General features: G+C 42.1%; 1 protein-coding gene across 1 annotated transcript in view; it reads left to right on the forward strand.

Moving 5' to 3' along the window:
- RCL1 (RNA terminal phosphate cyclase like 1) overlaps window positions 1–14,360 on the forward strand; it is a 30,034-nt gene that overhangs the window by 12,736 nt on the left and 2,938 nt on the right. Inside the window, exons 6-8 of the mRNA XM_026097499.2 lie at window positions 289–414; window positions 4,389–4,545; window positions 10,690–10,793. Coding sequence (XP_025953284.2) covers window positions 289–414; window positions 4,389–4,545; window positions 10,690–10,793 — 387 coding nt within the window. The remainder of the gene's footprint in view (window positions 1–288; window positions 415–4,388; window positions 4,546–10,689; window positions 10,794–14,360) is intronic.

The following is a 14,360-nucleotide window of genomic DNA, read 5'->3' on the forward strand; positions in this document are numbered from 1 at the left end:
TTAAGATGGGTGTTTACTTAGTCATAATAAGATGTTCTGCACATATTCTGTGTACCTCACCTCAAGATTTATCAATGAAAAGATTGTAGAAAACACTGAGCACTTGTGCTCCTTTAAGTATAGGCTGGAGTTGTCAGGTGGACCAACGTGCATGGACAGATGTCCAAGGCAAAACCACGTTATCTGAAATAATACATTGGTACCTTTTGGCCACTTTTGGTTGTTTAAACCATCATCTGGCTTAAATTTCTCTGTGATTACAATGAATTTCTTAGCTCGGAAGTATAGATACTCTGTCAGAGTGTCACCACAGATGGCAAACAGAATGGTGGAGTCTGCAAGGAGCATCCTGAATAAGTTCCTCCCGGACATTTATATCTACACAGATCATATGAAGGGGGTCAACTCTGGAAAGTGAGTATCCAGCTTTCACAGTTAACAGAAATACAATTCTGCATCTGTTTGTCTGCTAGTGTATTCTGATCTGTTACTGCACTGAGCTTCACAACACACACTTCTGTTTTGCTGACTTGGAATAAATATTCCTCTCAATGAAAAAAGGTGGAATGATTGACAAATTACGTTTGTTTTCCTCTTGATACAGGGACAGAAATTGTGTGTTTTCTTAAACAAGGAATTATCTACCATTATTGCCACTAAAGGGAAATCTGAAGTTTCTTTAGCCTTAAAGCTGTTTGAAGAGAGATTAAGATCAGAGGTGCCATGGTATGGTGTGAAAACTAATGTTTGAATCTGATTGTAGACCTCCTGATGGAAATGGTAGCATTCGGGATGGGACCAAAGGGCTTTCTGAAATGTTTGATCCGTGTGGACTGTCCTATTCTTTACTATGACATAAATAGTTGAAGGAGTGTCTGTCCTTTTACTGGCAAGGAGTAGAACCCCAGCTAGATGAAAACATGGCATGATCTTACTGTACTTACCCAGATTTTGTTGTTGTTGTTGTTAAAAGGACACAGAAGTGATGCATATAATTCAGGCAGTTTTACTGATGGGCTTTTGTTGTCCTCTTTTCACTTATAAGTTGGCAAAGGTCACTTGAGGTTGTAGAAGATCTTCATAACTGACTTGTTTGTCTTCTTTCTGTATGCCCAAACCCAAGCATGCACACTTGCTTTCCCTGGGTTGTTGTGGGTTTTTTGTTTGTTTGTTTGTTTTTTGGTGCTAGCTTGGCATGTTTCTGCTGGTGCCCAAGGAAAGGGCATATCAGCTAGAAAACAGACTAAAATGCCATGGCACAAATGAACGCAGCAGAACAAATGATAAACTGTTAGTTCTTTCTTAAAAGGATTCAAAAGAAAACATACCTTGCTTTGTTTTGTTTTTTTAATTCTAACACCTGCTTCATGCTATGCAAATGACCTCACATCCTTGGACCATATCATATTCTTCAGTGAAGTTTGTAAAATAACAAATAGCATTTTCATGGCAATATACTGTATTGCAATCCTTGTCTGTGAAGTCTTCCAGGCTCTTTGTCTAAAGACTTGGATGTTAGGAAAAAGGTTATAACCACTGGGCTGTTGATGTGTTAGAATGGATTGCCAGGAAGACTTTCCATTCCTGGAAATTTCTAAGAGCTGGTTAGCCAAAGACAGATACGGTTGTCCTGCAGTGTAACAGCGGACTGGGGCAAGAACAGGCATTGAAACGTAGAGGTGAATCAGCTATGTGACTAGGAAAGATTTGCTTAGTAGATGGCATCTCAAGATGTGGTTTTGTTTGCCATGTGGCCACAGACGTCCTGTGTAGTCTAGAGTAAGCTGTTCTGATCTAGGTTTTGCCTTGTGTGTGTATATATAAAACGTGTCTCTTTCCTGGAAGAGATGGTGAGAGGACAAAATCCATAAATGATTTTGTGGCCAATATTTCAGGAATAAAGACCTCACAGACATCAAGAGCTGTATCTACATCTAACATCTAAAAACAAATACTTCATCTGTCATTTTTTCAGAAATGCTGATTACTTTCAGGACTAATGTAGATATTTAAATTGCTTACAAGGGTTTTGGTCTACCCATTGCTGTTGATAGAATGTGCCGTATACTCAGCTTCTAAACAACTAACTAAACTACTTCTAAACTACTAACTTCTAAACAGTTATGGTTTTGTATGCTGCTAAATGGTAACATATTTTTTCTATAGTGTTGAAGTAAAACGTTCAGAAAAAGTCTCAGATGTGTTTCAGGGAGGTTTAGGTTCTGGAGGCATTTCTGAAAATTGAATATAAATGCCATTTGAAATATTACCCTAAAGATAAATTGTTACATTCACAAGTCTGCAATTATCTAAAAATAAAGAAGACTCTAAAGTATTTTTTTACTTTCTGGTCCTTCATCATATTTAATATGCCAGGATTGTAAATCTTGTGGCTTCAGGTTGTTAATGGTAAGCAGGATTTTGAAACCCTTCTTTTCTGGGTTGGGTATTGTAGGGGTTTTATTTTGTTTTTTATCTGTCTATAAAGTGGAAGAGTAAAGTGAACTAAGGCAGTGCCGTTACATTTAGTATTGTCATGGATGGTCCATGCAGAGGACTAAAGAACGGAAGGGGAGAAGAAGCTGAAGTCCCCTCCCCACCCTGCTGGTGCTCATGGCTTCCTGATGCTGCCTGCCGTCAGGTTCGGCAGGAATATGGTGCCAATATGTTTGCATACTGGCTGATACTAGTCTGATACTAGTCTCGTGCCACTTCAGCAAAGCTTTCTACTGCCGGGTTCCCAGTGCTTGCGTCGGCAGGACAGGGAGGGAAAGCGGTACGTCTTGTTGCTTCCAGTGCTGTCTCTGCTTAGTGATGACCAGGATCAGCGAGGACTAGTTGCACCCATCTGTGCCCAGCCCAGACCAAGCCTGGCTCTCACAGTGCAAGGGGTTGAACTGAATCCCTTCCACAATGCCAGTAGCTTCAGGAAATACTTTATTTGACCATCTTTTACCACCACTGCTGTCACTCTAGGCAGAGAGACCTTCTGGTTTTGTTTTGAACATTTTCAGCAGAAAGTTTGTCTGTACAGATGGTCGCTAATACTGTCTACAAATGCACGAGGCACTGGATGATTTTAATTTTTGTTTGGCCAGATTGCCACATGCTACTGAACATTAAGAAAACCTACTAGAGGACATATTTATTAAAGGACACTTCTCCAAATTGCAGCCCTTAAGAAACAGTGTCTTTGACACTGTTCCTGTCTTGACTGGTAGATCTCTGCTTCAGGGAAAGGAAGGGAGAAGAGATGCATCTTTAACATCCCCTCTACACTGCTCAGCAAGTACAGGCAGTTAAGTGTGGGTGGGAACTACTGATACTTTTTCATTCCCTCCCTACTGAAATGCCTCTAGAAAAACTGTTTTTGTCTAGTACTGGGTTAGTGTGTGTACCAGTGTTTGGGGGTTGTTTTTGTGGTTTGTTGATGTTGGTGACATTTCTTACCGTTTTGGGTCACTGGGACAATTTTAATTAAAAAGGCATGGTAGTGAAGGCAGCCAGAGTCAAACAGTCATGAGAAATACTGTATGTGGGGAAAAGTTAAGCTAATCTTATTTTGAATGTCTGGCTGTTGGTGCTCCTCAGGGGCCTATGAATGAGAGGACCTTGTGATTTTCCTTTGTTACCATTTCTCAGCAAGCTGTATTCAGTCATCAGTGAATTTCTTGTGGTAGAAGTTTCTAATGCTCACAACAACATTTTGTAGTATGCTGACTGCTGTGGAAAATAGGTGCTTTTGTTTTTCTTCAAATAGTATGTTCAGAATTCTTACATGGCTGTAATGATTTGGCTGGTGTTGAACTCTAAATGAAAAGAAGTGTTTGGAAATACAAGTGATGTTAGATCAAAGTCTTTTTTTTTTTTTTTTTTAACCTGGTTCCATGGTTCTGCTCTGATCTTGGTAAATATTGAAGCTTCCAGAGAAAAAATTGGGTCCTTAAAGAAAGCTGTCAGTTTTTTGACTTTTTTTTTTTTTTTAATATGACAAAGAAACTCGAGATACTCTAGAAATGTTCATCAAACATGAATTAGACAAATGTGAAAGAGGTTTGCGGGGAGGATGTTTTTGTTTTCTTTTTTAATTAAGGTGGATAAATAGGGCTTGGGTGGTCATTTTTAAGCGTTTGTTTCAGGAATGACCAGCACAGTGGATTTGGGGGCAAGTGTTACTGGTTTTAACCTTGAAGTCCCGGTGTTAGTGTTTTTTCCAGTGTAAATCAAATGCACGGAACAGGGAGTTTCTCAGCAAGTCGAGATTCATGGTGGTGTCCCGTGAGTGGAGCTGTTTGTGACTTGAGGGGGAGGCTAACTGGAACTAGTTCTTGGCTCGTTATTCAATTTTGTTCTTGGATCAAACGTGCTTTTCTTTCCCTTTCATTCAGATCTCCAGGTTTTGGGCTATGCCTTGTTGCAGAAACCATCAATGGCACTATTCTCAGTGCTGAGCTAGCCTCAAACCCGCAGGGCCAGGGAGCTGCTGTGTTGCCTGAGGAATTGGGCCAGAATTGTGCTAAGCTGCTGCTTGAGGAGGTCTACAGGGTAAGTGGCCAATGTAGCCTGTGTGTATAACTGAAGGGAAAGAAGCTTATGACCTGAGGGTAAAGGAATAGCTGATTTGAGAGCACGCTCAGACTGTCTTAGATGCAGCCAGAGAAATGATCTGATACTGCCAGGATCATCTTAATCCAGGTAAGAAGTGTTTTTGAATTGTTCCATGAGCAATATAATGATTTACAGTGCTGTGCTATTTCCTATGCCCAAGATGTGTTACCATGAGTCACATTAGAGACAAACTTTGCTTTTGTTGCATGAGAACTTAGTTGGTTTTACATGGGCTTTCTTTTTTTTTTTTTTCCCAATAATAAGGTAGAGTTGTAACTGAGTCAGGGCTCTGAAACTAGTGATGGAAATGGGGCATTGTGAGTGGGTGGAGGTGTGAGGAAGAAGAAGAAAGAGCAGCCAGTCTCAGTGTTGGCTGCTTTACCGTGATGAGGACAGAGTCAAATGTGTTGAGATCTCTTGCCTGTAGGAGGAATTAGCCAAGTGGTTCCTTGGAAAGGAGTTAGGACAGTGTTTTCTTAGAAATCTGAGTGCATTACAGCCTTCCACAGCATAACTTTTTGTATTAGAAATGCTTGTTTTCATCTGTGGCGAGGTTTTTATGTGGATGACCAGCTTACAGTCTTACAAATGATTTAGTGATTAGAATCATAGTGAGAGTTTCTGATTTAACAAAGAACATAACCGCTTTTGTTGTGTATCTCAACAAATGTCAAAATAAGTAGCTATTAGTACTGACAACACATATTTGGCCTTTAGGAGGCAGCCATCTACAAATTGTGCTCTGCTTAAGAAATTAATTGCTTTGAATTGGAAGTAACCTGGTAGGACTTAAAAAACATTAAAATGTCATTAATGAGATTCTGTATTAGTTAACTTAGTTATAAAATTGCTTCTCAGTCTCACACATTACATCCATGCTTGTGTTAGCTCACTTACCTGTGTTTATGCTATCTTTTGCTTTGCCTGATAAAAACCCTTCTTCTTTCCCAGTTTGAATAACTAGCTTGCCCACTTGCTCAATTAATATTCCATTAATTTTTCATTCTGTCTTCCATTAATACTTTGTCTCTGTTTCTTCAGTATATGCTGGAACTCAAATATAATTGTGACATTCCTGAAGGAAAATGTTCCTTCCTCCACTCCATATATGTCTGGAACTTGTAGTCTTAAATGTACCATGTTGCTAGAGGACAGGGGGAATGCAAATACCTAGGTGCTATGAACAGACTTTGACACTACGTTTTCCCTCTCTCTTGAATCAGTCCTTGGGTCCCGCAGGTAAATTGTTAGCCCTCCCCTTCCACGTAGATGCAAGCAGTGGAAAAGCTGCTGTTTTCCTTCCCAAACTGAGCTGCATAGGTCCTTATGAAGGACAGTGTCATCCAGACAGCCATGGATTACCGGTACAGTTACAGGTTTGCAGCAACTCTGCTGACTGTCCAGACTGGTCGTGTGTTTGCAAAATTGCGAGGAATTGTTTCTAACCCAGAGTTCTTATCTAACAGAGATGCTATAAACAAATGTTCGTCCTGATGACAGTTGAGATGCCTTGCATTTGAAAGTTCAGCCCTGAATATACATGGCTAACAGGTACTCACTGTGATGAAACATCTGTGTGTTTCTAGGAGCAATTGAGTATGGTGACAGCCAGCTATTTTTATTTAAATGGTATGAACTGTAAAATATTGCAGTGTCAGTCTTTGAAAAAGAACTAAAATTCAGTACATCTGTTGCTTTGCATAAACCTCTCAGAAAAGATGTTTGGATAGTCAGATGATAGGAGGCATCAAAAATCCTATTTCCTCATGTTTTTGTCAGCAGCAGTAGTTACTTATTTTCCTTTGAAAGCCATCCAGCACTTGATAGTTTGAAACAAGTGAGGGAATCTGTCCAGATATTATACTTTCTGCAGAGACAGATGCCAGAGAACCTGCAAAATGAGGTCTGGAAAGGCCATGACCAGTTGTTTGCACTAATGTAATGAATTGCAGCCATTTGAATGTGATGAGTCAAATTCTGCAAAGCAGACCAGGATAGTGAGGATCTCAGAGAAAAGCAGAGAAATGTATTTGGGGAAGAAACAGGGAATCCTTGGGTCAGGCAAGTCTTTGCATGTTAAAGTGATGGGCCATCAAGTTTAAATGTCTTTGGAGATTAAGTTCTCCTGTGAGTGAATGAGATTGTTAGCTGTGATCTGCCGTGGCACAGCAGGCTCTTCTGGAAGGTCTTTTTCCTTGTGAGCCTCTTCAGATCAGGCCAAAGAGGGACTCGCAGGTGCTGAGTAGTGCGTGGACTGCTGTCAGCCCTCCCCTGCAGCAGTTCTCCACAGAAAAATTGTTGTTTGTGAGCCTGTCTGGTAACAGTGCTGCTCACCTACTGGATGCTCAGCCCTCGTTCAGTGTTCATGCATTCCCTGCTCCCTCTGTCGTAGGCAATAGTGTCTTTTGTTTTGTAGTTTTCAGAGTGCACTCTTGAATTTGTGCGTCACAGGCACACAGATTCACATGCAGCCCTAGCCTGGCATTTGGAAAGATGGACTTTGTCATTGACTTCACTTTCTTTAACTTAGGTCAGTGTGATCCAGTGTTGACCACGGAGAGGATATAAAAACCCCTTGAAAAGTATGCAATGTTTGCTTGTGTTGAAGAAACTGTTTGTTAAGTTTCTTTGCCTAGATTTATGGATTCGCTGTCTAATGAAACAGTATAAAATTTGCATCCTGGCAAAACCATGCCTGGGACAAGAACAGGCTGCTCTGAGCAGGAAGTCCTAAAGCCCTGCTCCCTTTACACTGGTTGCTCACTGAATACAGGGTTCAAGAGTGAATTTCTCTCCCTGTGCTTAGGTTTCCTACTGGGGATGAGTTTTACTGCATAAGACTATTTCTCACTCTGCCTTTGGCTGTAGGTGCTGTGCTCCAGGAGATGGGGAGAGGGTTGATCAGAAAGGGGCATCTTGGGAGCATTGGAGATGATTCACTGCAGAAGGGTTTTAGCTGTCAAAGTCACCCACAAACCTACCAGAGTTTGTTATTGTTTAAGGGGCCCTGAAGCATCTGCTACAGTGACAGCTTAATGCTAAATGGTCCCTTTCCTAAGCCTTCAAAAAGAAATTTAAGAGGACGTGCTGCTCAGAATCAGTGGAGCTTGGTTTATGTACATTTATTGACTGAAGGATGTCAGGCCTAATAGACTAATAACAGCTGGCACAGTGCAAATTACAGTGGCCCTGAAAGAGTGAGATGGAGTGATTAGCATTGTCTTTACAAATCCTATCTGAGCTTAATTGTTGAAGGCCAGCATGAACTTTCCTCTTGTCTTTGAAAGGTGCTAGTTATGGGAACTTTATGTAAATGGTGAGTGGCAGAATGAGAAGGCCTAGAAGAATTGGAAAAGGGTTGAAGGTTTATATTTCTTGCAGTCAGGAGAACCAGAGGAAAGTGCAATGTCTATTTAAAGCTGAGCTACTTCATAAGGCAAGGGTGAATTGTTATGGGGGCTTGAGAGGACAGGAGTGGGTAGGTCTTATTTAGCCAGAGGTAAGATGACTAAAGCACCTCAGGTTTCTTGAGGTGCAGAAGTATGTATGCACAGGCAAGCAAGGAAGTTGTGCCTATACCAAAACACAGCCAAGGCTAAATCAAACCTAGAGTCAAGCTCAGAAGAATAATCCTCCTCAAAACACTGTTGTCCAATATCTGGAATTATTTTTGTAGTGCATGTAGACTGTGGTATTTGTCATTCAAACATTTCAAAACAGGCTGGATTTTAAACGGTCTGTGTCTCTAATTGTGTGCTGCATCTGGTTGTGTTGTCAGTGGGAACAATAATGGAGAAGCTGCCGCAAATTGAAGTAATATGGTCTAGAAGCTGCATCTGAACTGCTAATGAGTGTCAGCCATTTTGGAACAAATGTCAATACTTTGGCTCTGACTTTCACCCATCCCAGTTTTACTGGGAAGATTGCTTTGGTTTTGGACACTCGAGTAAGCAGCAGGTGGATTGAGAGAAAAAAGTTGGCCTCCTTGGGAGAGGCATTTGCTTGTGTTTCGTTAGACAGAAGTTACTGCTCCCTCAGGGTTTGATTACAGGCAAATCATTTCCCTGTATGGCAACTGCCTATGTGGGAGTGGGCATAACAGTGCATTGCTAATGCGCAACAATAGAAAGGATGACTCTGACTCACTGCAGCAAGAGGGACTTATGTAAGTAGTTAAAATGCATGGATATATCATGTTTTGCTGTGTGGTACAGGACGTGGTCATCTCCATGCTGACTAAAGCCTCTGTATAATTTGGGTCTTAAAAACAGATGTTTTGTAATGTTTTCAGCTTAAAAACACAACACACACACACACACACACACACACACACACACACACACACACACACACACACACACACACACACACACACACAAAAAAAAAACAAGCCCAGAAGAGGTAATGTCTTCAAGCAAGTGGTAAAGAGCATTTTTGGTGGCTGGCTCACTGACTATAAATACAGAGAGCCTGCATGTGAAATGCTTCTTACCAAACTCTCAGCTGCTTCTTGGAGATGTTTCAGATTTGCTCATGCAGCCGGTGAGAACTGTTGCTCTGGATGGCACCAACAAATTCTGCAGGTGCCTTGTTCAGGCAAGACAGAGCACAGTTTTCTTCGGTCCCATAGAGGACATTAGGTTGAACGCATAAACCCCACTATGGTATGGTAGTTTTGCACAGTTAACACCAAAAGGGCTGCTGTAGGAGACAGCAGAGCAGCTTCTAGATGGCCGTGGAGCTGGCAGGTAATGAAGGGACATCCTTTCATTACATGAAATGTCCAGTTTTTTCAGAACAGAGCTGAGACTTGTCACACTGAGGCAAAGCTATCTAGAAAATTAAACCTTCAGTAACTCTGCTAGGAAAGGCCCTCCTTTCTCCCTTCTCGTTGAGTAAATACACTGAAGTTGTCACATTATGTATTCTTCATCTATGTATTCCTAACTTCATTTTGGCCCTTTCTTGCCTTTTGGGATGGTAATGATACCTCTTAAAATGGTGACAGGCTGCTCCTTGCCCTCAAAGCTGTTGGTATGCCTTGTTACAGAGTTCAAAAAGGGTTACTTGTCAGTTTTGCTCTCTAGAGATTCTGTTCAGACGGTTTAGCATCAGGCCTCTGATTTGGTTGGAAACTGTTCACAGATTTCTCATGGCTTTGGACCAGAATGAATATGAGGAAAATCCGAAAGAATATTATGCCAGATATTTTTTTCAATTTTCAGTGTGTTTGCATAGTCATAGTTGGTAAATTCTCTCTACATAAATCTTGAATTAATATATTAATTTAATTTTAAATAATTTTTAATTTTATTTTCAGATTTGGTAAACAAACCAGCCTTCCAATTCCAATTTACATATTCATCAGTTACCCCCCACATACAAAACAATTTTCCCTGCATCTATTTCTTCACTTATTTTGAGTGTAGTATTTGTAGTTCTACATAATTTTGTGTGACTCTTTCACATAGCAACAAATACATTTCTTTCTATTATAAATACAGGGGGGAAATGCAAATGTAAAACACAAAACTAGCAGTAGGAGCTTTGGTGGAGGTGTAGGAAACAACTTTTAATGTGCTGTTTTGAGGCTGTTATAGCTGAACTGTTTTTCCAAATGTCACTTTTAAAATGTTAAAGTGCTGCAATTCAGCTACATCAATAGCCTTCAAATGCATATGAACTATAAAGTAACATCGCTTTTCAGTTGACCACAAAGAGTGAAATGCAGAAGTTCGCTCCTCCCTGCTGCTTGAAGCTGTTCATTAAAGTTCAGAAATCCTTCACTGCTTTCATTCTGTGATGTTAGAAGTGAACAGGTTGGAAGAGTGGGGAGGGTTCTTAACATGACATTGTTACTGGATTTTTTTTTTTTTTACTTATGTTCCTTTCCTAACCTGCCTTGTGAAACTAATGTCATTGTTACAAAATCTAGATTTTTATCTCTTTGGCCCTTAAAAATTGAGAGCAGTTATAGCAGTTATTCCACCTTTTAAGTAAATCTTTCTCCTTTATTACTCTCCTCCCATCCCAATTTCTGGTTTGTACAGAGATTAATTATTAAAACATTTTGGTTTTCAGGGAGGCTGTGTAGACTCAACAAACCAGAGCCTTGCTCTGCTCCTCATGACCCTTGGACAACAGGATGTTTCCAAAGTCCTGTTGGGACCTCTGTCTCCATACACGTAAGTTGTTTTGTTCAGCTTGATTACCCAGTCTCATTTAGTTTGCTAGTTATACCACACAACTAGTTTTTGTATATGGAAGACTTTGTCTGTGGCTATGAATAGAACAACTTGTGCTGCCTTCAAAAGAGACATGTAGTAAAGTTACCTTTTGTTTATTTGTACACGTTGGAAGATGATTTCCTTACTGTTATATGTTCCTCCTGGTTCTGAGGCAATTAAAATTAGGGCTTATTGTTGGATCTTGGTCTTGGATTGGATGTCTGCATCAGTTAGCTTTTTGTTGCCTAGCATACACTGCCGTGTTTTCCTAGTGGTCTCCCTGTAGCTCCGGCAGTAAATGGAACGTGTTTTGAATGGCTAGCCACACGCCAAAGATACAGCCCCAAGGAAAGGGCTGTGGAGTTCAATTCATGGAGCTATCTGCAACCTCAGGGCTTTAGCCCTCTCACGCAGTGGACTTCTATCTTGTTTTTTAGCTTCAGTTTTTAGTAAAAGTTTTTCTGTGGCTGGTAGTGGTTTAGAGGAGAGAAAAGGGATATATTCCTTCTCATATTGCTGGTTGCAACACACAGGTTAGCTTAAAGTGCATCCTGTATCAAGAATTTCATTTACTCCAGCTGGCTCACAAGTGAGTGACTAGACCACAGTTGTTCAGAGACTGAATTGTTGTTCTTTGAGCAAGACAGGGGTGAAGAGTTGTTTATCTGACAGTGATAACCAAATGATGAGACCATGAACTGTCCTTTTTCGGTTATCATGGTACCGGTGCTGTATACGTGAAAGGTACAGTACTGTGATAACTGAAGAATGGTGGTGCCATCACATGATAGCTAGAAATCACCTCAGTGCTATCAAACTCCTGATACCTTGGAAACAACATCTGTCAGACTTTTAGGGGGAGAAGGGGAAGCCTCCCAATGCATAGGGGAAAAGTAATTCCTGAAAAGTAAGTTCACATGGTGGTCCAAATGGGTGTTGCTTCTCCCAGGCTGGGGTGCATGGCTGGGAGGAAGGTCAGGAGCAGATGTTGTGAATCAGCATGTGTCACATGAGCTTGTGTTACTGTCTGCAGCACCCCTTGCCCTAACTAATGCAGCTGGTTAAGGGTTGGGAAGTCTGGCTCCAGAGCAACTCAACAGATGCACAGTTTTTTGGAACAATTTTGAACTAAATTACAATACTGTCATGTTCCACTTCATTGTCCCTACTCTTCTCTCCTGGGACTGTGACATCTTCTCTGCATTTAACACTTTCACCCCACAGAATCCAAAGCTATTTATAGACCATTTACAGTAGGCCAACTTCCCTGTCTAGCACGATGCAGCTGTGAGGGGATGTGGTGCTTTGGAACATGTCCATCAAAATGAGAAAACATGTTCCAAGTTTAATAGCGTATTTACCTGAGAGACACTCCTCTGCCCCTGCTGAAGCTATGGGGGCCATGTCTTGAGCAGGGCTGTCCTGCATGGTGCTGGTGACTCCAACCCTAGAAAGACCACTTGGCCTGTGGCCATTTGGATTTTCTCCTCTTAGTTTATATTCTGGATGTTACAGAAGTGAGCACCTATCTGTCAAGCTGAACTTAAAATCAAATGCAGGGTGCTGGCTGTGTTGCCACCACACTGAACTGTGCACAATAACACTTCTAAAATCCTGCAAGAGACTGGAATCTTTCACGCCAGGCTGCTCGGCATGCAGGTGAATGGGAGGAGGCACAGGATGAACCAGAGGATACGAGAAGGAGAGCAAAGGGGAATTGTTGTTACAGGCATGAGTGGCCTTAGGAAGGAAAAGAAAGTTCTCCTGCCTCCTCTGGAGAAAGTTGAACAAACCACATTTTTTAATTGCTTTGAAGCTTTAATGCATGATGCAGGACCATCTGAAAGGGTAGAGGACAACTAGACAAAGCAGAGCAGCAGCACGTACACAAAGCATTAAAAGGGAAGAAGAGGGCTGAAACCAAACGGAGGTCTCTACTTGATTGGACAACAGACAGGCAGGGGGAGGCATCCTCTGCTTATGTGGATGTGCCCATCTGTGGCTGCTGCTGCTTTTTCTCTACTGTTCTTTCCCACTGTCACTTCTGTGGAAACCACCAGAAATCAGCCCGTCAGCGCATGCCTAACTCACCATCCTCAGAGCTTTGCAATGTGTTGGGCTCGCCATGGCACAAACGCTCCCACACGGAGAACCAGAGACCTGCTCGTGTCCAAAACCATCCCCTTTGAGTGGACTCCCTAACTTACAGACTTCCCTGGCACGGCATGGGGTGCAGCACTGGGGATGCCCTGGGCTCTTGGATGGGGCATGGGGCACCAGGCACATCCAGGAGCTGCAGGTTGGGGCTGTGCATGCTCCCCCCCCATCTCCCTGAATGACAACCTCCTCTTCTAGCCAGCACATCTAGGGCAAACCTGAAGGGGGATGGCTGCGTGGCTGCAGCAGCCCCCCTGGCACCATATGTGTGGCTGGGTGCTGCTTGCGTGAGCTCTGCGGTGGTGAGCTCTATTTTAAGCATAAATGAATAAGGAAGCTGTTGTCAGTGCCATGGTCTCCTCTGGCAGCAGTGATTTGCAAGCTGGTTGCTTCGCCCTGACAGTAAGCTAAAATGTGTGAAGTGGATATGTACCTCTTTATTTCATTTAACAGGCTTCTGGGAAAAGAGGGCACTTATGTAAACAGACTTTTTTATACTTTTTTTTTCCTTTCTTTTTTTGCTAGTACAATGATTTTTAATTTGAAACTGGAAGGCCCTGAGCAAAATCTCTCATCTGGCTCGTTCTGCTCTCCAGGGGTCTGGAAAGATGTTCAGCTCTGCCTTGTGCTTGCTCAAACATACAGTTCAAATTTTAGTCAAAATAAAACTGCTTTATACCTCTTGCTCCCCCAGTCTGTCCCCCAGTCTTTCCATGCACGTTTGGTGCTGCCTCTATTGTTTGGGATGTAAAACCTTCCCACACCTGATCTTAATCAGCCTCAAGCTAATACAAACTCCCTCTCTACAGCACCTTGTCAGATTTCACTGTTTTCCTCTCCTTTTTCTCCTTTTGCAGAGTTCCTGCCACCTGCGTTTTCATTGCTGCAAGGCAGAGCCAGGCTCACTGTCTGCAAGTTCTCCCTCAATGTCTCTAGGCAGCCTGTCCTTCTCTCCCACTCTCCTAAGTCTTTGTGATTTACCCGGAGGCTGTGGCAAAGCCCTGTTGCTTTTCTTTCCCCCCATTCTACCTTTATTCAAAAGGAAGAAGAGATAGAGGAAGCACAATAAATCATATGCATACAGAGGGAGGTACAGACAGGTTGAACTGATCCCAGAGATGCGTTACAGAGTTTGCTGAGCAGCCTGTAGGATTGTGCCCTAGCCTTTGGGTCCATGCTGCCTTTGGCATTTCTGCAGTGTATTTGGTGCCCTCCTTGCAGTTCAGCACTCCTCATTCCTGATGTTTTGGGCTTGGGTGCTTTCTTGTCATGCTGCCAGAGCTCTGGGAAAGGACCCAGCTTAGAAGGGAGGTTGGTATGGGGCTTGTTGCCTGTCAGCTTTATTGAAGTATTTGTGCCAGCATACGC

This window comes from Dromaius novaehollandiae, chromosome Z (genome assembly GCF_036370855.1).
Source record: "Dromaius novaehollandiae isolate bDroNov1 chromosome Z, bDroNov1.hap1, whole genome shotgun sequence".
NCBI classification, from domain to species: domain Eukaryota; kingdom Metazoa; phylum Chordata; class Aves; order Casuariiformes; family Dromaiidae; genus Dromaius; species Dromaius novaehollandiae.